Genomic DNA, 23,964 nt, shown 5'->3' with positions numbered 1-23,964 from the left:
TTTTTTTTCTGTTCATTTCACTAAAAGAGAGGAAGTAGTACATGATCTAACACTCAGATCCCTGCAGATTTGTTGCCCCCAAGTACAGCTCATCCACTTCCACGATGACTTGGAAAAGACACTGGTCTTGTTCACGTCTTTTGTGCTTCACACAAGACCCTGTTTTTCTCATCTTATGTTNTTTTTTTTCTGTTCATTTCACTAAAAGAGAGGAAGTAGTACATGATCTAACACTCAGATCCCTGCAGATTTGTTGCCCCCAAGTACAGCTCATCCACTTCCACGATGACTTGGAAAAGACACTGGTCTTGTTCACGTCTTTTGTGCTTCACACAAGACCCTGTTTTTCTCATCTTATGTTTATACCAACTCGTCAAAAGCTACCGAGAACTCGACTAAGGCAGAAGAAATAAGTACAGTGGTTGGACAGAGTCTGGATCGATCTCTTTATCATGAAGCAGATTTGCACCAAATTCATTTTGTCAATTTGACACAAATCATAAGTGATTATGAACCGTACTTCAGGGCAACATGAAATCCCTCACAGCATGATTTCCACAGTGCCGCTAACTTCCTAAAACCTCCACCTGAAGACGTCCCACCCACTCCACTGTAGCTCATCTATCTGACTGGACAGGGGGCGGCCAATGACAGCCAAACACATTCAATCATTGGGCCCCTCCACCTGTTTGTCATCCTGAGAGAATTCCAAACCATCCGAGTGAGAGCAGCAGCCAGCCCCACTGCTTTGTCTCCAGCACGTTTGTATTTCATGATCTTTAAAAGTCAAATAAAAATTAAAAAGAAAATCTATTGGTGCCCTATTCTCTCCTTCGCCCTCCATGCCCTTCCCTTTACCTAAACCCCTGCTGGAATTGGTCCACAGAATAATAAAGTTGAATTGAGGCAAAAATGAATTGCCCTCCCATACCCCATCATGCATTCCTGCACAATATCTGAGCAAAGAGAAAAAACAGCTAGAAAAATCACAAAAAGCGTCACTTTTTCTCAAATGTAGAGGGGCCCAGACCCCCTGAGGGGAAGTGAAGATTGGGATAAAAGCAGGAAGAGAAGAAGGGAGAGCCAGAGAGAGAGACAGAGAAAGGGGACGTTGGGGGCGGGAGGACAGGCGGGGGACGAAATAAGGACATTCCACAAAGAGGCAGCTGTGGCTCCACCTCAACAGAAGCCCCACCCACGGGCTACAACCAAGTGCTGGACAGCCAAACCAAAATGACCCATCCTTATGCAGTTCATGTCACAATAGCGTCCTTTAACCAAAGGTGGTTGCTGCATATGTAACAAACACTTGGTAGACGGCATCAGGAGAAGACACCCCTTCCTCAGTGCCAACGAAAACCACGTTTTGTCCCCCAAAATCCAAAATCCCAGTCCATGTTAGCCTACCCACCCACACATATGAGCCTGATGTTCCACAATCTCCTGAACTAAAATGTCAGAAATCCATTGACTTTTCCAGTTTTAGGAACCCATCCCACACACCCAAGTGGTTTGTCCTTTCTGAGGGGGAACCAACGACCACGGCAAAAGTGGACTGGCCCATTTCATGAAACGGCTGCCATCCTGCCCCAGAGAAAGCCTCAAGTGGTGCGTCCCATCTCCCAGTGCGTCAGAATGAAGGGGTGTGGTCTCCAGCCGGAGGAAAGACGCTGTCAATAGAAAGCTGGATTTAATTTTTTGTTTTATCTCTTTAAGTCTGCTCTGGTATTTATGTCCGTGTGTGTGACTTTAGCTCTCTGTACACCCTGTAGGCCACTCACACATATTGATAAAAATAACAAAAAATTAACAAAAAAATTAAAATCTTAGTGCATCCTCCTCAGAAAAATAAACCCCAACTGTAGAAATAAACAATAAAAGCCGGAAAAAAGTTCAAAACCTCATGGTTTGTTTGTTTTGTTCCCCAAATCTAAAAAAATGTCCTCATACTCGTTTGTCACAGCTTCCGTATTTGTCCATTTATGTTATGTTTTTTTTCTCCTTTTGTTTTACGATTCTCAGCTGCAGGGTTTAGGAAAACTAAAAAAAATACACTTTAGAAAAAGCCTTCCTGGTGGACACGGTCAGTGTATGTGACTGAGGTTCACGAAGCCCTGCCTCGCTGCCTTTGCCATGCTGATGTCATTTCCACGAGCCTGGTCCTCCGCTGTAGTGCAAAAGTGTGTTCCAGGTACGGGCAAGTCCCACCCCGGGCCAGAAAGGGCGCTACAGAGAGCCGGAGGCTGCAGCCTGCAGCTCCTGGAAGGTACTGTCGAAGCAGCGCTTCAGGTCTGAGTAGGTCACAACCAGGACGCTTTTCTCATCCCGAGACACCAGGCTGATCTTCTCAGGAACGCCTGCATCCAGCTGTGTCAACACGGAAAGGAACAGTAAAAAACATTTTTACGTAACGTATTTTGGAGGCAAATTAAACAGAATATTTATTTTTAAGGATTAAAGTAAACGTGAAACCATGAATTTATTAACTGATTAGACAATCATGACAAAAAATCCATCTGCATCTAACATGGCTGGATGAATTTGACTAATTTAACAAAGCATTGTTTTTGGCATGTTATTATAATTTTATAATGACATTAAATAATGACTTTTTTGCAAGCTATAAGATAATTTTTCATGACTTTTTTGGCATACTGTACTATAGCATTTTTTATGATGTGATTCTATGAGAATTTTTAGGGCATACTATGACATTTTATAACTTTCTGGCATATTGCTATGACATTTTTACTGAGATGCTATACTATGATGTTTCATGACCTTTTTGGCATAGTATACTGAAATTTATTATGACATACTATACATTGACATTTTTCATGATTTACTATATAATTACTTTTTTGGCATCCTGTACTGTCTGATATACTATGGCATTTTAATGACAAATTGTACAAAGTATTTTTGACATACTACACAATGACTTTTTATGGATTTTGGCATACTGTACTATGACATTATACCCTGACATTTTTCATGACACACTATACTATGACTTTTTAAAACTTGTTTTGGCATACTATACCATTACATTTTCATGATATTTTACACTATGACATTTTTATGAGATAATATACTTTGACTTTTTATCAGATTTTTTTACAAACAATCCTATGACTTTTTTGACACTTTACTATTCCTTTTTTAAGACATCTTATACTATGGCATAGTATACTATGACCTTTTATAACCTTTTTTTTTAACTATACTACATTTTTCATGTTATGTTAAGAGTGTTAAGTACAAAAGGTCAACCAGTCTCAGACTTAAATAGTGAAAATAGGAACAACAGATTATGAAAAGTAAAAACAACCTGCAACAACATTAAGTTGGATAATTTGATTATTTTTTGGGCTGATTTAGGATGTTAAATTTGAGATAGGCTTGTTTGCGAGATTCACAGTGAAGTAATAGTCAGAGCTTTCTGTTGGTGTTTATTATTAGCAAAATGCTGCAGTTTTAACAGCAGTTCTAAATTATTTTCGTTAGCTCTGGAAAGCAACTTAGTAAAATGACCTAACAAGCTAGTTACAACTGCTGAGAGTTTAACATTTACGCTGCTCCCGCCCATGACCAGCTTGGTAACCAAATACCAAATGTCACGGATAAAGGTAGGACGATAATAGTCATACTTCTCTCCTCTTGGTTCTGCAAACTGTTGGCAAAAGCGTGCACGTTTTTATAGCCAATACATATGAGGCATTAACAGCTGCTCTGAAAATAGGACACCTCGCAAGTGTAATTCATACACATTACATCAACACCTCATTAACATAGACAAGTTATCAGTTTATATTATATAAAATAGAGAGAGGAAAAAAGCTGACTGACTTTGTTGAGGCAGGAGACAATGTGGCTGAGGTCAATCCAGGGCGTCCCAGCTTCTGTCACCTGGTGAAACAGATGATCCCGGAAAAGCTTCAACAGGTAGCGGTCGCCTGTCTCTGACCACGTCGGGTCCTTCTGAAACCTGACTCAAGAAAACAAAAGGTCACAGAGTAGTAACAGAACCACAAATCACGCACAAAGCTGTATCTTTATGCAAGAGTTACTTACTCTGGGCGCTCATTGATGGTGCCCAGTTTGGCCAACAGGCGGAAGAGACGGCCATTCTGCACCTCCTGCAAATGTATGATGATTCATATTTAAACATTTTCTTACATTTTTGCCTTTGATAGACAGTCGGCATTGATTCCTGACCAGAACTGGACCGTGGACATTGCAGTTATGTGGCTTGTGCTGTATAACCATTCACATTTGCTTCACTGTTGAACTTTTAAGGGCTTAATTATTTTGTCACTTTACCATTTATATACTTTTACTTCCTATTTTACAATTGTTTACACCTCTGTGTGTGCATTAATTCGTAATTAATCCAATTTCATTACTTCATTTTGTGTTTTATTTCTTTATATTTTACCCTATATTTTAATTTGCATTATTTAATGCTTACAGTTTTCCAGTTTTTTTTTTGTTTTATTTGTGTGATCTTTTTTTTCCCTATACATTTAATGAAAATTGTTCAAGGGACCCTGAGAAGATTTTTATGTTGATGACTGTTTCTCTGTAATTGTTGTAAATAAATAAATAAATGCACAAATGAATAACTATAACCGCTTGTGTGCTCCAGCAGTTCAGAGCATTTACAGAAAAATGGGCAGCAAGCATCCCTAAAATATGTTTTTTTGAGCAGCTGCACAAAGGGTGTACTGGAGGAAAATGAAAAGAACATAATTTTTTAACAGAGTAAAATTGCACATACTTTTCGCAATAAACAAGTAAATAAAATATTGTGCAGTTGATGAAAGCAAAATTCAACTTGCATTAGAAAACATGCACGTTTGCTTACATTAAGCAATTAATAATGTTTTAGGGCTGCTGTGATCTAGATTTTCAACTACTACAGTTGTACAGACAGTAACACTATGGGCCATTCTGCTTGTGCAAGTTGAACAATAAATATAAATACATAAATATTCAACAAAAAAGAGCAAATAAATTAATACATTGATGATGAAAAAAGGCATTAAATAAAGAATGAACAAACGTCAAAGTTAGAAGCAAAGGCATATGTGACAATTTCACCTTAAAATGGGCCCCTTTAAAATAACAAGACTACTCATCCCTGTGGGGAACACTGTCAGAAACTGAAACTTCTGTCACTTGACTTTCTGTCCATACATGGTGTTGGACCATGTTTTCTCATAGCTTCCAGAAAATACTTCCTCCTTACTAAAAGTCAACCAGAAGAAGCTGCTCTTTCTTCTAAAGACATCTATTTTTGTACGCAGTCTCATCCAATTGTCAAAAATAAAAATCCCCAACAGTGGTGACCACATCTACATCACTGATGATTTAATCAACATCAGAAGCACCTGTGAACTCATCTAGAGAGTTATGTCAGTTAGGTGTTCGCTCACCTTTCACCTCTGCAGATCTAATTTACTCCTGCCTCTCCTGTCTCTTCCTCCTCTCTGCCTGTCTCACCCTGTCAAACGTTTTATGCACTGTTGGACAAAGTGACAATTATTGAAAACCAATCAACCAATCATGTAGCGACTCTAGACTTATTTTTTGTGTTGAAACATTGTTATTCTATTAACAATAAAAGCTCACATTACCTCTCAGTTAAGATGATATCTTTTTGGAGCCACACTTAAAGCTTGGCTCTAACACTTGGTGTTTGTTACGGCACAAAACAGCTGAATGTTTCAGTTAGAGGAGACTAAATGCAGATAAGACATTTATCTATCATTTATTTAAAGAGGTTATGTTTTTGGTGCAGTTCTTTGAGTGATTGATTCATGAAACTTGGTGGAAGGGTGTAGCATTGGGCAAGGAAGAACCCATTACATTTTGGGGCCAACTGGAATCACGAGGCAGATACACTAATGACGTTTCCCTTTCATCAATATTGCGGGATAGGGTATTTGGCCTTAGCAGAGGTGTGGAGGTGTCTTTCGCTTTACTGATGGAAAGATAGACTCACATCACCACAGTTGCACATTCTCCAGTTTCCAAATATCTTAGTGTTGTGATAACTGTCACGTGTTAGTGCATTGGGGGGGGGGCATGTCTAATGTGATCCGCCACAAACATTATCCCTGTATAATCTAATCTGTAGCATTTTATGAACTCACTGTTGTTTAGTGTTGTTAATTCTTTCTGCTATGTCTTTGGCTTCACACCATTTTCTCTTCTGCTTAAGACACTCTTAAACTTCTTAGAAGTCTTCTTCAATGCACCTTCTCTTACGTGCTAAAATTTTTTATGACTAACAAATTGTTATCACAATCTAGTCAAAACTGTAAAGGGAATTTTTTAGGAAACGTCATAATTGTCAGAACTTCTTAGAATTTTTATGACAAAGGTCAACTCTTTGCACTTGTGGGAAGCTTTGCGAATCCCGCCCCAGGCTGATGTCAAGACACGATTTTTTAAAATATGCATAACAGGTGTTACAGCGCTTTCATTATTTCAACAGCTTGACACAACAAAAACAGGCTCACCTGCCAGGTAAACACCGCTGTTTCTATTTCCCTGTTTGCAAATACAAATTCAGCTAAGACGTTATCTAGAGATGACCTGATAAACCAGAAACGGTTACAGCCTCCCCATCAGCACAGATGCCAGCAAAGATAACAGCAGGTTCTGCCAGAAAGGCTACTCTGTTTATCTAGCCCAGCTTTGTTACTACAGACAGTTATTTCCTTGCTCTACTATTAATTTCTTTGCTGAACTTATGTTGCTTAAATCTTGCTATATTGCGACATCTAACAAAAGCAGAAACAGAAACCATATGTAACTAAGATGTAAAAACACCATTGCAAACTACTGTGTTAAGTGTATATATACAGAGTAGGGGAGTAAAGGGGAAGTTGGGGTATGAACAAGAAGAAAGATGAGGTGAGGGTTGGTTGTTTCACACATTCACACTATAACATGGGGAGACTTAAAGAAAGACAAGACTGCAAAGTCTACAATATACCAAACAACATCCTGTGTGCACACAACTTCCCTCTTAGTTCACAAAACCGATGGCCTACTTCCGGCCACCACCCAAGAATATCAGCCCAACAAGAACAAGACTAAATCATGCATACTAATGATGCTTTCCGTTCTGTGCCTTCAGTCACACAAACTCTTCCTTCCTGTGTTTTTTAAGTCTACCTGAACAAAAAAGCAGTGCCCTTCACATACCTTGGCCAAGTCCTCCTCAATGACATCATTCCTCATCTGTGATGCATCCAGTTGTGTGTAGAATCGAGCTCCAATCATCGGCATGATGTCATTGACGCTGCGCAGGCGAGACTGTTCAGTCAGCAGATACCTGCAAATACACAAAAACGTCCGAGTTTGTCTTCAGCTCAGTTGGAAAAGCTGGACAACGCTGTGCAACGTTACAGACCCACTCTTCCACTTTTCCCAAAAAGTCTTAAAGCAGACTTTTAATGGCTATTTAAATTCTACTACACTTATGTTTAAATGGTGATCGTGTAAACACTGCTAAAACTTGGCAAGATATATTTTTAATGGGTAGTTTAACAATAGGGCTTCTTAATATGTCCAGTAAATAATATTGCAATATTTTTAGGCTCTATCCTGATACACAAGATACATCTCCATATTTTGAAACTTATTCTTAGCTACTGTAGACAACTAAAATTCTACTACTAAATAATCTACTGTAAAAAATAAAGTGTAACAAAGTACTATTATAATTAAGTTAAAAAAGAGTGCTGTTATGGTAAAGTAGAAAAAAAGTTAGTACATCAATAAAATAAAGCACTATTACAATAAGATCAAATAAAGCACTGTTACAATAAACTTAAATAAAGCACGGTTATAATAAAGTTAAGTACTGTCACAATGAATTTAAATAAAGTTCTGTGGCAATCAAGTTAGTAAAGTACTGTTACAATAAATTTAAATAAGTAACTAGTAGAGTACTGTTAAAATACTGCTATAATGAAGTTAAAGCATTGTTATAATAAAGTGAAATAAAGTACTGTTTTACTAAAGTTTGATATAGTACCGTTATCAATTTATGTTACAATAAAGTAAAATAACGCAGTTATGATACAGTTAATTATGGTACTTTTATAATAACATTAAATAAAGTACTTATACAAAAAGTATTGTTATTACACGGTCCATGTACATAGATTTTTTTAATGACTAAGTGGCTCTACATTCATGTTAAACCAGGAGTAAATACCAGGAATTGATTAAACCCCCTTTGGAGATCTTATAAGCACATTGTGTCTCTACAGTACCCAGACATGCTAAGTAAAAGGCAACTGTATGTAATGTAAGTACAGCAAGTTCATTTACCACTGAATTCGCACTCCTAGATAAGAAATAACCTGAATTACTCACTACACGACTGGTGTGGGTGGATGACGACATGGGAAACCATATCTGAGTTCCGGGAAGTAGACAATCAGATATAGAGTATATCAGACTGCTGAAGACACTAAAACTGTCTGAAAATATACTTAATATTAATTGTATCCTAAGCTGCAGTCATTTTAAACTTTGTAATGATTTTTTGATTATAACATTAATTTGAGGGTTCATTCTCTAGATTATTTATGACAGTATCAGTTGTAAAACTGTTGATTTCATCATATCCTGGGCTTACATGTGAGAATGAAGAAATGGCATAATTTGTCACTGCTTTGGCCACATGACTGCAATGCAAACACGGGACTATGTCTTGAAGATAAAGGAAAATGACGCAAGGTACTTGTTGCCAACAGGTCAGGAGGTGAAATGAAGTGTTCAGTCATGTGGATGTTAGCCAAATTTTCCCATTAGCTACAGATACAAGGCCATAACTTTAAACCTGAGCTGACCGAAACCAGGTATTAGGTAAGATTTTTTTCGTCTGATTTTGTCAGGACAATTCTTGCTTCTACAAAAAATGTTGCACATTCTGCAGCCCACTGCTCCCTTTTCTTACAGAATGAGGTTCTTGAGGTCTGAAGAGTAGTTGATAGACACCAGCTCCATGGCCTTCTGCAGGTTCTCCCTTTGAATGCCAGCCAGGGAGTTACATGCCAACGCCAGCACCACCTTGCCCAGCGACACTAGGTCTGCTTGCTACACAACAAAATACACACATCACAGAGATACACACATCAATGATGTAAAGTCCCATTTCAAACAGAGCTTTGAATGCTGCAGAGGGACCCTTCACGCCCCAAATCAGAAATACATATTTTCCCCCTTACCCATGGTGCTATATATCAGTCTAGATTGTTCTGGATTCAATTGCTGAGTGTTGAGAAATATCGGCCGTAGACATGTCTGCCTTCTCTTGAATACAATGGAACTAGATGGCACTCAGTTTGTGGTGCTCAAAGCGTCCAAAAAATACATTTGGAAAACTCAACAGCAATGTCTCTTTCCAGAAATCATGACCCAATTATTCAAGATAATCCACATATCTTGTTGTGAGCACTTTCATGTAGGAGCTTTCTTCTTTCTACTGAACTACACTGGCAAACCGCATCACCATGCAGAAGGAAGCGCGCATCTACTCATGAACGAGAGCCTCATGCTCATGACAGCATGAGATGTAAAGATTAATGGCGTCCTCATCGACTGTGCTGTAACATTAGCGAGCTCAGGGGTGCTAGGTGAGCTAGCAGTGCATGCACGCTTCCATCTGCATAGTGATTCAGTTGGCAGGTTTTCTTTGGAAGACAGAAAACATTTATTTTCTTAGTGGCTGGGTCATGATTTCTGGTAAGAGACATTGCTCGAGTGTTTCAAATTAAATGTTTTGATGCTTTAAGCACCACAAGCCAAGTGCCATCTAGTTCCATTATATTCGCAAGAAGGCAAATCTCTACGACCGATATCTCCATAACTCAGCGACTCACACCAACAATCTAGACTGATAAATAGCTCTACAGGTAAAAAAAAATGCTTATTTATGATTTGGGGTTAACTGTCCTTTTATGTAGCTGAGATATAACCCACTAAATTAACACTTCATTAATGTATACTCATGTATAACTGACACAAATTACATCATACAAAATACCTGGTATTGTGGCATTAGGGCAAGATGATTGGTCTGACTGTTGTCAAAAGTTAAGACATCAAACACCCCAACACAGTTCACCCGTAACCTGCAGAGGTAAGACACAATTATTAACAGTTTGCTTGCATTTCTCAGTTTACTGAGAGTGCACAACCACACTTGTGGTTGTGAAAAAAAGGAAGCATCACTGAAAATATTCTTCCGCTTTTAATGTATTTCCAGTTAGCATATCTACGCGTTCTGAGCTGGAAATTGAAATTCATGCTGTCTGTTCACCACCCTTTGTGGTCAGCTCAAATCTACAATATTCATCTACCCTTGCTGACTAACAAGGTATCAGTATGTGGGTGTACCTGGTCTTGCCAGTAATAAGAATCTTGCTGGGGTCCATGACACGGCAGGCCAGACCGGCAGTGTGGATGGTCCGCAGGGCCGAGCTGAGCTGGACAATGTAGGCCCAGATCAGAGACTCGGGGAGCAGACCTGCATGCTGCCGTGGCGGGGGAGGTTCATGTTGTCCTGCAAAAGGAGACACGTTTTTTCATACAAACTTAGCCTGAGGGGTTAAACATTACTCAAGAACTAAACCTCTAACCGTCATCAACTTCCTTGGCAATCTTATCTTCAGGATAAACAGTTTTACACCGTTGTGATGTCAGTAACGCGCGTCGTTTTTAGTCAGTCGACATAATTCTGCCTTTATTCTGCCTTCACTCTTGTCTGCCCTTTGTCAGCATTATCATAGGATTTGCCTCGTTTTACAAAGCACTTTTTAAACTCTGTTTTTAAGGGTGCTATATAAATAAAGTTATTATTATTATTATAATTTTCTAAATCACCCCTTACTGTGGTGTCGGAAAATAGTGAAATATACCTCTCATTATATTTTCTTTCTTTCAGTTGCTTATTTTGTCTAATAAACAGTCCTAAACCCGAAGATATTCAGTTGACAATAATATGAAACTGAAACCTTCACAACTGAAAAGTTGGATCTCGGGACTGTTTGGTATTTTTTTTTTCTTAAGAAAGGATTTAAACAAACAAAATGATTATTACAATAACAGCAGATTAAATTTTTGTGGACTGATTCAGCGATTATGAATTAAGGATATCCCAATCCATCAGTCTGGATCGAAGTATCAATTCAATGATCACTGATCCAAAATCACTGATACAAAGTGAAAATATTGATTCACATCATCATAAGCTTTAAGATACACCTTTATTTTGAAATTCCCATGGCATAACACTGTCTAGTAGCACCTGTCAGATAATGACAGGCAGCCAAGAAAACGACATTGAGGATATTCAACTTGGCCCTCAGTAATAAATCAGGAGTGTGGAAATATGCAGGATTTCAAAGAAAAGACAAGGCAACAGAAAAACCCCATGGCATATGCAAACAATGCTGTGAAAAGATGAAACACGACTAACCTGTCCGGGCATCTCACGCTGCAAACTTGTTGCTCTGGCTACAATAACATTAGCACATCTGTTTCATCGATGTTAGGCTAAGTGCATGAAGTTATGTTGAATGTAGCCTCTGAAATAAAAGCAGGCAGTAATCTCATATTACAGGTAAACACGAAGCTAAAAGATGTTTCTGAAAACATTTGATGTGAGAATTATGCAACTCAGTAACAGAGTCTTGGTTCACATTTCATCAGCGCTGCTTTGTCTTACTGTTTGAACTCCATTTTGTCCACCCACACACGCACGCACGCACACACAGTGACAGGGCTAACGGTAAGCATCTCAGGTTTAAAAATGTAACAGGTTTAATGAGAGTCAAGCCGTCGGAGCAAGTTTGTTGGGATAGGTAAATGGTGTGATGTTTATTTTATTATAAATAAAGTTATTATTATTATTTTTATTACTATTATTATTATTATTATTATGTGGTTACTGACCCGGAGGAGAAAAGCTCTGACATGGTCCTTTACTGCTGCATCTAATCTATGGAAATTTTTCCATTGTTGGTCAACTTACATTCATTATCTAACATGTTTTTTTTTTTTCAGCAAGTACCCAAGTTATAATTATAATAATAATAATAATTTAATGCAAGTACTTGAATATGGAAGTTACTTAAAATGTCTGTCCCTGGCGCCTGGTGGCTTAGTGGATAGAGCGGGCACCCCATGTATAGTGGCTGTGTCCTCACCGAAGCGGCCAGGGGTTCGATTCTGACCTTGCCCCCCCGCCCTTCACATATGTGCTGTCCTATCAATTAAAGGCAAAAACGCCCCAAAAAATATCTTTTAAAAAAAAAAAAAAAAAAGCCTGTCCCTAAGAGCTGCAAATGTGTGTTGTTCAAGGAATCTACATAATATTGTATCATGATAAAAGTAGTGATTTACACTCCTAGTATGAACAAAACAAATGTGAGGAAATTACACTCACTCTTCCCTGACATCTCGTTTACCATCAGCTCATAACTTTGTCTCACTGTAAAGTATTCTGAAACTCCCACAAAAATAAAGTTAAGTAATGTTACTCAGGCGACATATGGGGAGTCTCCCCCTGAGAATGCAGAGATGGCCAAAAAGGTTGTTATTATAACAGGTACTCCAGAAAGAAATGTATTTGTGCTATACGAGCCGTGCTTTTGGGGTATATTTAGTATGCTCCCCTGTGGGATTCTATACAGTTAATATATTTTGATTTGTTGTATGTGTTTGCTGCAGACTCGACAAAGCCCAGGGTCGGAATGGTTTTGCTTCCTCTGTCTGCATTCCTGTAGGTAGGCTTTACAACACCTGCCACAGGATCAGTTTCAGCCACAGTTTCCTCCAAGTCCCCACATCTCTCTCGCACAGACACATGCATGCCAACTGTCAAACTAGGTCACATAACAGAATCCAAACATTTGAATCTTCTACGAAGCCTTGAGACATCCACAAGAGTAGTTTTAGATAGGGCTGCACCTAACGATTATTTTTTTATCGATTAATCTATCGACTATTTTTTTTCAATTAATCGATTATTTTTTTAAATTGATCTAACTATTATTTTTTTTTTATTACTCAATTATTTATAACAACAAATTTACCAAAAATAACATATTAAAACGTTGCAGGGCATTATTCCCCACAAAAAATAGCCAAGTCGTAACTGGTAATCTGTGTTTTACAGTTTGATATAAAGTCTCTCCAAAATAAAATTTTTGTTCCACTCAAGTAAAAGGATTGTAGAGCAATCTACATTTAGCAATACAACAGCAAAATAAATAAAACAATGTAAAATTCAAGTCACTTTTGACAAAACAGTTACTCTTTGTTACAGTAACAAACCTCAAATCTAGCAGTCCAACAAAACATTGAACAGTAATATTAGTGCAATTTGAATAACATTATAACTTTTCTCAAACAGAAATAATTATAACTAGTCCATTCTTTCTGCATCAGAATAGTCCAGCATTAACTGGGCCTTAAGGCATAACACTGCCTGCTGATATGAGTGCTGTATTTTCATATTTATAAGCACATATTCCACTTATTTATGAAGTTGTGCAAGCTCCTGCACAGCTGACAAGCCCATCCTGTAAATGTTTCAAGATAAAATGCATTGTATCAGCAACTGGTGGCATTCTGTCTACAGAGACACAGACAGATAGCTTTTGTTTTGAAAGGGAAGTAAGGCAGTTGAGGTAAAACAACATCTTTGTATTTCCTTATCTCTGTGACAGAGAGAGAATTTAAACTGCAGTTAAAGTAGTATAGAGTCAACAAATGCGAGCATCATGCGTAAAAAAACGGCGAGCCACTATTTCTCTAGATGTGCTGCAGCTGACACGCAGCTCAGACGCGCCTGACAAGCGCTGCTCAGGCGAGCAGTGTGCACATACTAACTTGATAACATGAACACCAAAACAAAAACAACACGCTCTGCGCTGCTCACGCTCTCATGGCGCACGCTGTATGAAACGGTGCAAGGCGTCGATACCGACGCCAATTACGTCCATGCGTTGCCCCAGCCCCAGTCTTAGAGCTTTAAACCTCTTGTAAAATGTATCTTTATTTTAAGTAAACCGAGTGGTTTTGTATTAACAGTCTGAGAAACCAAACGCAGGATGTGAGAACAACTGCACGCTTTGCAAACCTCAAAGTGCATGCCCAAATAGGCCTGGGTTGACGACCTTATTAGCAAATGAGTAAACAAACTCAAAATGTGTGAAGCAGAGAGGTGCAGAGGGGCATCTAAAGTGAAGCTAGGGCTACTTCAGTGTGACAGTGGAAAGGTGGGAAGCCTAACTCACCCCACTTCCTCTTGGTAAAGTACGAGTCTGCTGCTGGGTCGTTGAAGTGTCTGCTGAACATGGTTTCTGCACCCGCATGGAAGTCATAGGAGAACACCAACGCTATGGCAAAAAGATGAAAAGAGTCTGACAGCTGTACATACTTTCATTTATCCAATTTTTGCACGTTTGTCCAGAATTGTACTCACTAATGCAGTGGTTCCCAACTGGTGGGTTGCAGTCCGAAAGTGGGTCGCGGGTCCACTCTGAATGGACCGCAAGTGACTTGCAACCATTTCAAGTTTATGAAAAACTGGCTGTCTGGTTGTTGTTTTTTTACCCTCCCCAAAGCAACAAATATTTTCCCTACAGCCTCCCTGAGTGGCGCAGGGAAAATGCATGAAGTGCACATTTTACATGATGTGTTCAAGGACTGTCAGAAATTTGAAAATCTAACTCTAATTTCTGTTTTTAAAGTTTGTGGCTGTGACACATGGTGTAATTTTGGCAATTTTTATTTTGGTATGCCTGCCATTTAGAAGGCATATTTTCCCTAATGTTTGCCAAATTTCTTTCGAGAAAACAAAATTGCAAAAAAAATAAAAGGGAAAAACATTGCCGAAATTGTTTCTAAGGAACACATGTCCACATGTATGTAAGGCATGTTTTTTTCAAAAAATGTTGTCTTTTTTTCCCTACAGGGGCCCGGGCTAAGTCCCCAATGTCCTCCAATCCTAGAAATGCCCTCAGTTTTAACTAACAGCACCTCATTCTTGCAATATGATTTCTTTCATTGTGTTTTAAGCGCTTGTGTTATTTAAGTTTTGTCCAAAAAAAATGAAAAAGTGGTAACTTATCTTATGTGCACACCTTGAACCAATGACTAAGGAGAAAGTGGACCTCGTGGCTGGACCTTTTGGGAACCACTGCCCTAATGTCTTAATCTTTATGATCATCAGACAATCAAATAAAAGAATTAAATACAAATCTAGTTTCTATCAGCCAACTGGGTGCTTAAACGCTTCTGCTAAATTTACAGAGCTAAGAAAGCAAAACTTTGGTGATAAACATCCCTTCAAAAGACTGCAACACTGAAGTTATAATGAAACCACTCCACCTTACAGATTAGTCATTTTGTTGGACACCAAAATTGATACATGTAAAAAGTACAATTGTAGAGCAGGTTGACTTTAGGTCCGTTTTATATCCTGGAGACACAAACATGTAAAAAAATTCACTTATACACTTACAGTGGTCTCCAAAGGCCTTTGTGGTGAAGACCTCCCTCAGTGTTACAGAGTTTGAGTGCTGAATCTTCTTCCACATGTCCACCAGCATCATGCACTTGGTGTTTACAAGGCGGAAACCTGGACAGATTTTAAACATATACAACCAGTCATAGGCAATTAAAAATTACGATTTTTTGAACCAACATAACATCCTGTACCACCTTCAAATATGACAACAGCAGCTCAGAAAAACAGGCATTTCATTTTTACTCTGATTCTTATTAGGTTATTTTTTCTGCACAAGTGCATTGCATTATTTTCCCTATAAAGGCACAGACACACAAAATTCACATCAAAAACCTAGTGGCGACGGAGGCCACCTATTGTTTCACCTCACAAGGACTGTGTTTTAGCCAAAAAGTTGCACATGAGCACATCGTAAACACTACAGCCAACAGCCATGTAGCACTTACATGCTGCACCTACATGAGAGGAAATGTCTCTCCATACCAGCAGGCAGCGGTAGTCTGTATTCTAAATTTAGAAAAGTAAACTGGACAACCAACAGGACCGATTCAAGATGCTAGTTTGCCAGCTGGTTATGGATATTTACAGTGCACCAGCGAACAGTGACATAATTACAGCTGAATTAGGCTGTTTGTTTTTTCTTGCACTAAGTCCAACTGCCGGTCAGAGGGATTTCATTCACCAACAGGCTCAGCCACACCGATTCCACATGCTAAATCGGCTGAAAAAAAGCCAACAAGGGCCAATAGTGTCAACTGTGCTGGACAGTCCGCAAAAACTGGGGCTACAGATGCTGAACAATGGCCCAACATTGACTGGTTGGCGCCGTGGTGTGTCATGGCCCTGAAGTAGAAAGCCTTTGTCGTTGGAAAGGTAAGGACTATTCTGTTTTTTTAAGTATAACAAAAAACAATTACAATTTCAATGCCGTTTTTGTTGCTCCAGCTATATTTTCTGAAAATATTCATCAATTTGTTGGAAAAGTGGTCATATAACAAAGATGACTTTATTAGAATCATTAAAGCTTTGAAAAGAAGGCAATTATCTCTATCAGCAGGTTGCTTTATGACTTTTTAATAGTTACAATAAGAGGCAATAAACAATTACTTAATTTGTCATGTGGCTATTTTGATCGTGTAGCATCTGTGTGATGATTATTTGGAACACAATTTCTTATAAGTATATTTATTACCGTGTATCCTCCTCAGGCAGTAAGGCAGGTCATCCTTGCTGTTGACAGCCTTGTAGCAGGAGGTGATGTAGCTGAAGTTGCTGGTCTTCTGCATGCGGTTTGGTGGAGGGAGGGGCTCAAGGGGGAAGAGGCTGTGGTAGCTGTCCACTTCAGATGGTACATCTGCAAAACACAAAAAGTTTCAGAAGAGGAAAAAAAAAGTACAAAAACGCACGCAATCAAAAATGGAGCAAACAGTTTTAAGTAGGTTATCCGCCACCTGAATTATTTCTTCTTTTTATTATTAAAATAACAACATTATATCATAATATATCATTTAACAACATTCCCAGTTTTATTTCATTTTTGCATGCCTGGCAACAGACTCAAACTAAATAAAAGGGAAACTTTCAGAGACCAAAAACACATTTAAACACCCCTCAACACTAACATGAGGCCTGTTTAAGTTTGCTTAAGTATACAGTGCAGGTTTGTTTACAGTAAACCAACAACATATTCCAACTGTTCAATACAAAGCACACTTATTATGAAGTGGAATTTTACAATGGAAATTATTGAATCAATAACAACCCTTTGTGGTGACAACAGAGTGGATCCTTTACCTGGGTTCTCTGAGTGGTCAATCTGGGCCATTGTTATCAGGTGTCTGTTTATCAACTCCTGGAGGACAAATAAAGGGCGATCACATCAGATATTACCTCCAGAGGAGAAGACAAGGGAGATATTTGGTGAAAAAAGAGGTGGGAAATACCTGTCGGAGTTCATCAGCCATAAAGAAGGACGGGGCATTGGCTTTTGGCTGCATGTAAGCCACATGGGGTGCAGTAGGGGGATAGATATGGTAGGTAGGAAACACCTGCAATGAAGCCACAAAAAGACAGCTTCCTATTTATTGAGAAATGAAAACCAGTTTTATCATACATGTCTCCCCCACACCGCCACCCCCACCTTAAAACTCAAAGCTATGCAGATGAATATGATGAACCGAAACTCTTATCAGGATTTTAATGAAGTGTGAGGAAGATTAAACAAGACATCTCAAGTCAAACCATGACCTCTTCATCGCGATGAGCGTGTTTTTTAAGTGTGTGGAGTGCCTGCACGATAAAAGGGCAGCTAACAGACTGATATGTAAGGTCACAAGCAGACATTTAAGAGTCAACACTTATCAAAAGACTTCCGATCAGATTACGTTTTAAACACAGACAGATTTAAGTGCAGTTTCCTTTCTATAAATGTTGTCATGAGATGCTGCATCCTTTTATGTTGGGTTTGGACTAAAAAAGTATTCCTGTGTATTCGCTGGTTTATGCTGTAAGAACGAAGGCATGATATGATGTTATATACCAAGTGACTGTAGAAATGTGTTCGTTGGGAAAGATCTGGCGACACCTTTTCTATCGCAGGATATTCAAGGCAGCATGTGCTGCAAATCATGGCTGGGTTTTTGCCAGATTTTGTGATACTCACGAAACCAGCTGCCTCGTGAGGTAACGTGAGGCAGACATGGAGAGTGAAGTTTTAAATACAGAAACCTGTTACACACACATTTAAAGCTACCACTTTGAAAGAATTTTACTTTTTTGAGACTTCTCTTTTAATTAAAGTGTTTTCATGAGTGGGAGTTGATTTTGTGTTTGTGTGGAAGTTCCAAACAAAAGAAGAAAATAAATGTGATGAAGTATGTTATGTAGGGAAGTTCCCGACTCAGAATTATGCCAGTCGAATCAGATTTGGCTGTTCAATAGGAATATTCAATGATATGGGTTTTTTTTTCCATTGCAAGTTTTTAAGTTTGAATGGGTTAGTGGGACATTTAGTGAGACGGTGGCATTTATATAATATACCAAACAAGCTAACAGTGCTGACACCAGATCGGAAATGTGCAACAACATTTCTTGCCAACACTAGATATCAAACAAAAGCCAGATCCTGCATCGTATTAAGTTGCTGTGAGTTGTGCAGAAGATAGAAGATAATGTTTTCTCAGAGCCTGAATGGTGCAGAGTTTCTCCTCCTCATGCCACTGCATCTGCATCGTGTACTCAGCTGTCTGTACCAAAAAATATCGTAAAGTCAAGCACGCTTAGTCTGCAGCAAAGTCGAGTGACAACTACACACAAAAAAACGACTGTTCGACTTGAAACAGCCTCAGTCAACTGAGGAGTCTCCGACTGATGATTCAAATCTTCAACTTTCAAAGGGCAGCCCTAACCTTATGGTTATTTTAAAGCATTTCTCATTGAAGTTAGAAAACAATTAATTATTATATATACCCTTACAGTGACATAAAATTAAATATACTACAATAAATGATTTTGGACATCGCCCATCTTAACGTAATTCCTCACTTACCATCCCTGCCATCGGTGCGGGGGTGTTGTCTGTATAGAAGTAGGTGGTCCCTCCCACGGTCTCTTTCTGGATTATGTGAGTGCCCTGGTCAGCTGCAGTGGTGGGCACCATGTAGTTGGCAGGGTTTGGGGTGTGGCTGCGCCGACGAGGAGCAGGTGAGGTGTGCGGTGTAATTTTAGGGGAGTGGAGAGGAGAAGATCCCGCAGACAGAGACATGCCTAAAATTGGATATAAAGAAAGTAAGGTATTGTTTCAACAGTAGCACATGTGGTTCTGCACACAAGAGGGAATTCCCAAACTTGCTAAACAATACAATTTCAGAGCTAAAGATGGAAAACAAATCTGAGTCTTAAAAAAAGTAGAGCAAAGCAGATGTAATGGGGTGATTTCTCTGTGGGTGATGCTCCAAAAACCCTTACCAGGAGCCAGCGCAGCAGCTGTGGAGCTGCTGAGGCCAGGATGTGGGAAGAGAGGCGAGGGGAAGGCCTGGACAGTGGACTGAGCCATGGCGGCCATACGTGGAGCTCCCTTGGGGATGAACTCACTTGCTGCCGGGTTAGGAGTCTGGCAGCACAAAAAAAAAACAAGCAGGAGTTACATTAATGAGCATGATAGAGGCAATAAAAACAATAATGAAAATTAAACTTACAGGGTTCCCACACATTGTAATGGACAAAATTTCAAAACTTTTCCATGACTTTAAGGACCCTTTTTTTTTCTTGCCTCACTTGCCCGGCAATTTTCAAACATAACATTTAAACTCTGTTAAAACACAATATCAGCGTCCCACATATGTTAAAGGACCATTTGAAATTTGATAATCCAATAATAATTACTTTATTTACAATTTCTGGCTGTGATAAATAATTTCAATCAAGCCTTGCCTTTCAAAAACAAAAAGAAAGAAATAAAGAAAGAAGTTAACAGACATGCGAACAAACAAACAAAGAAATTATAAGTGTCCTGAACTTTTATATTTTCTAGAAAAATTGCCAAATAACTTCAAAGAAAAAAGTCATCAAAAATTCAATAAAGGAAAAAAAATGGCAATATTTTTTTTAAAAAAACATGTTTTCCAGACTCATCTTCTTAAAAAAATTTTCTTAACAAAATAAAGTTTTTAGGTTTTCAATAAAAATCGGCAAAATGTTTCAATGGAAAAAATGCATGTTTTCTTTTTTTTAAAAAAATCAGTGGTAAAATATATAGAAAATACAGCCATTTTAAATTGTATGCCTCTCCTCTCGGCCAAAAGTGCTTAATATTATTTTACATGCCTAGTAGGCAGACATGTAGTGAGAGACAAAACAAAGGAAGAAAATAAAAGAACTTCCTTGGTTGTCACACCTTAATGCTTATTAACGCTACATTACGTTGTAAGCTACAGAAAATAAATTCACTGTTATGTTACATTATTGTCATTTAATTTATTACACACAACATATTGCCATGATTTTTCCAAAACTGTCAATGATTTTTGCTAGTTCCATGATTTTACCAGGCCTGGAAAATGCGATTCTGAAATTCCATGACCTTTCCAGGTTTTTCATGACCATGAGAAACCTGAATTTATCCTAGTTAAGTGTCAAAAAAAGTACAGTACAGAACTTTGAAAGCAATTTAAAATAGCTTCCCTGTCTTGGACAGGACGCTGGTGTGCTCACCTTTCTCCTTTGGGAAATGCTAAGAGCACCGAAATCACTGAACAGTGAGGATGTCGGGGAGTTCACTGGCTCTGTGGAGACCAAAGAGTGCAAGAAGTTGAGCAGTGGCCCTTTCAATATTCAGTGGATGAGTACTGAACACTGCTTCACAGAGCTCTGGAGCCGTCTTACCATGAGTGCTGTGGCTGAAATTCTTGGCACCATCGTTGAGGAGACTAGGAGAGCTGCTGCTGGTTGTCATTCGCTAAAGAAAACAGCATCAAGAACAGATGTGTTACAGAAGGCCCACTAATGTGCAAATATATATATATATTATATATAAACTATCACCAAATATTATTGCAGTATGAGGGGCAGGGTAAAAACAATATCTGTAATATCAGAACAAAAGTCTGCAGGTCATTCATGCAATTCTGCAATTTTGCTACTATCGTTTACTTCTGTTGTGCATTGTGCAATGCCCCTCACTGATGACACATCCTTGATTACAATGGTTAAGCAAAAACTGGTGGTAAAATGGGATGCCTCACTATAGTACCAAGGTTAAAAAAAACAGAACCAATTCAAGAACCACAGCTTATTTGGAGTGTCAGACACTCTGGGTCAATAGATTGGCTTTTGGATTAAAATCATCTGTCAGCAGCTATAACCCTATTCTTTATTTATTTGTTTTTTAATTTAACTGTGCAATGCTGACTTACTAGTATAACAATTCTGTGCAGTACTGTCTTGACTGTGCAGTAATTCAAGTGAGCAATACTCTTTTTGACTAATATTTTTATTTAATTCCCACTTTGTGTTGCTGCATATTTTTAACACATTTTGCTTGTATGAAGCACATATTTGTACATATTTCTCTCTTTCCCCCGTGGATCAATAAAGTACTTCTGATACTGATATCTCTAACTTTGCTTTTGTACCTGCATCATTGAGTATTTCGACTCGGCTGGGCTTCCAAACCCATTGACCCCAATAAAGCTGCTGCTGAAGTAAGAGTTGGTAAGATTGGCATCGCTCAAGGTGGCGCCCTCCATCCCTGGGACTGTGGAGGACAGAAACCAAAGTTTAACAAACACTACCTGCTAAATGACTGATTTAACTAAGAGGAAACTCTGTGCTTCAACAGACGAGAAGTAAAAGCATGCATGTTACTACCAGCACTACCAAGTGTTTGCTAAGCCACAATCACACAGCTACCGTTAGTTATAAAAACATGTAAACATCTCCACAACTGTCTACCACAAGGAGATATCAACCATTGGTATCATTTAATCACACACTTTTAAACAACACTTGCTGGTACCAGAAGTTTTGTGTTAACTTTTGAGCTGTGTGGGATTTTTTTCAGTCACTTTTATGTTTGTTTACGTTTAGAGCGTAAAACCAATGCCCCGTAAAGAGCTAGCATGGCTAGGCTAATGTTAGCAAACATTAAACTTAAGCTACATCTTAACAGCAACGCTACAGTTCACATAAACAATATTTAACTAGAGAAAAACAAATTGGACTATTTACTACAGCTGATAACGACCATCTGAATGCAAAGCCAAACGCATTAAAGTTAGTTAAAGCGGTTAAGGCTAGTTTAGCTAACGCTAGTTGGCTACTAGCTACACTAGCTAGTTAACTGTAGTGTCGCGGATTTCTGCCCACTCACAGCTGTCATACAAAAATAGCAGGCCTCCTCCGTGAGAGCTGCAACAGCATGGCTTATGTTATATGTTGTTTCAAAACATAACCACCACCTGAAGACAAAGCTATTCACAAGACAGCTAGAGAGCGCAGCGTGTGCTAGCTGCATACTGCAGACAGTGGATAATGTTGGCAGGTAAATACCCACGTTGTTTTGAGTTAAGAGGCCTCACTGAATCCCCGGGCTAAATTTTAACAAAGCCCAACAAGGCCCAAAAGTAAAGTCACAGTCAGTCACCCCGTGTGCGGCCTTGTCTTGCAGTAATTGTTACTCACTGGTCAACAGCTGCCCCTCCAGAGTCGTGCCTGCAGGCCCCAATGTTTCGCTTTTCTTGGACACACCGGTCCCACCGCCTCCCGGGCAGGCCGCCGCGGAGCCGCCGAGGGAATACCCCGTTGGCGTCCCGCCACCCCCGGCCATAGACAACGGGACGGGGCTACCACCGCCGCCGTGCAGCGGCAGGGTCGCCATGGACGGATCCTCATGCAGGAACTGACACTCGTCTCCATAAAAGCAGGTTTTGTCTTTCGCGTAGTATCGGCAAAACTTCACCTTGACATTAGGTATCCCGGCACCCCCGAGCGGAGCAGCTGAAGCTGGGAGTCCACTGTTCATGGCACCGCTGCTGCCGCCACCGCTGCTGCCGGAAGACACTCAAACATAGAGACGCAGATAGCTGGCGAGCTAGCCAGCTAGCCTGCAAACAGTTTCCCCTTAAAGGAGCGGATTAATATCACTTCAGCTGGCGAAGAGCACTTTAAACGCTACAGTACTCACATTATAAGGCTAAGATGCATTTTCGTTTAAGAAATTATTTTTGCATCCGTGAAATCCTGGTCGTCGTTGTTGTCGCTATCCATGCAGCTGCCCTTTTCGCAAAGTAGCCTGTTGTTGTTTTTGCTCGCAGTCAGGCTGCTCTGCTAGGGACCAGCTAGCATAGCTTTGCATTGTGGGTAACAGGTACAGCGTTTGGCAGAGTTTACCTGCTGCAAACACAAGCCGCAAATTCATCTTGGTTCCACAAAACGTTTGAAAAAAATGTTCAACATCAATCCAGAATATTTTACATTTATGCGTTGATAGAATAAATATTCATATATAAAATAGATTTTTAAGGATTTGTTGGATAGGTGTTGAAAAACATTTCACATTTCTTTGACCTTATTGCTGACTAAATATGTGTTACAGTAAATCCAGATTGATTTCCAATCCATGTTTCCAAAGCGACTATTCAGTTATTTTTTTATCATGGGAAGAATGATTTGATCAAAGAATACATTTTTATTTTGAATCGTCTCACTTCATATGGGAAGTTTTTAATTCCTATATGCAAATGGACAGGAAACCAAATATCCACTGTTTCAAGCATGAACTGAAACTGTACTTTTAAACACTAAAAGGACTGACAAATTCAAGAGCCACAAGGACTATGGGTATGTACTATGCCTTAAAAACCTCTTTTTAATGTTGGTGTACATGCACCCCTATTGTTCCT

The 23,964-nt window shown here is 39.1% G+C and overlaps 1 protein-coding gene across 1 annotated transcript; it reads right to left on the bottom strand.

Moving 5' to 3' along the window:
- Positions 1 to 311: 311 nt before the first annotated feature.
- On the bottom strand, positions 312 to 23,395 carry pan3 (poly(A) specific ribonuclease subunit PAN3). Its single transcript, XM_042510224.1, has 18 exons — positions 22,745 to 23,395; positions 21,697 to 21,818; positions 20,948 to 21,020; positions 20,777 to 20,847; positions 19,532 to 19,676; positions 19,113 to 19,330; positions 17,509 to 17,613; positions 17,360 to 17,417; positions 16,758 to 16,919; positions 15,560 to 15,676; positions 14,331 to 14,432; positions 10,426 to 10,591; positions 10,073 to 10,160; positions 8,984 to 9,123; positions 7,219 to 7,348; positions 4,075 to 4,139; positions 3,850 to 3,988; positions 312 to 2,367 (listed from the first exon to the last, which is right to left on the bottom strand). The coding sequence occupies exons 1-18, from the start codon at positions 23,082 to 23,084 to the stop codon at positions 2,227 to 2,229; spliced, it is 2,382 nt and encodes a 793-aa protein (XP_042366158.1). The 5' UTR covers positions 23,085 to 23,395; the 3' UTR covers positions 312 to 2,226.
- Positions 23,396 to 23,964: the final 569 nt, after the last annotated feature.

Source organism: Plectropomus leopardus, chromosome 21 (genome assembly GCF_008729295.1).
Source record: "Plectropomus leopardus isolate mb chromosome 21, YSFRI_Pleo_2.0, whole genome shotgun sequence".
Taxonomy (NCBI): domain Eukaryota; kingdom Metazoa; phylum Chordata; class Actinopteri; order Perciformes; family Serranidae; genus Plectropomus; species Plectropomus leopardus.
The sequence above is the reverse complement of the archived record's forward strand: the minus strand, read 5'-3'. Positions and strand labels throughout refer to the sequence as shown.

What these genes read in the sequence shown, in the direction of transcription:
- pan3 (XM_042510224.1), bottom strand. Translation starts at nt 23,084, where the DNA reads ATGAACAGTGGACTCCCAGCTTCAGCTGCTCCGCTCGGGGGTGCCGGG. An exon ending in GCATTTCCCAAAGGAGAAAG is followed by an intron (nt 19,677 to 20,776) that starts GTGAGCACACCA and finishes TTGTGCTGCCAG; the next exon opens with ACTCCTAACCCGGCAGCAAG. An exon ending in ACCATCAATGAGCGCCCAGA is followed by an intron (nt 3,989 to 4,074) that starts GTAAGTAACTCT and finishes TTCTTGAGTCAG; the next exon opens with GTTTCAGAAGGACCCGACGT.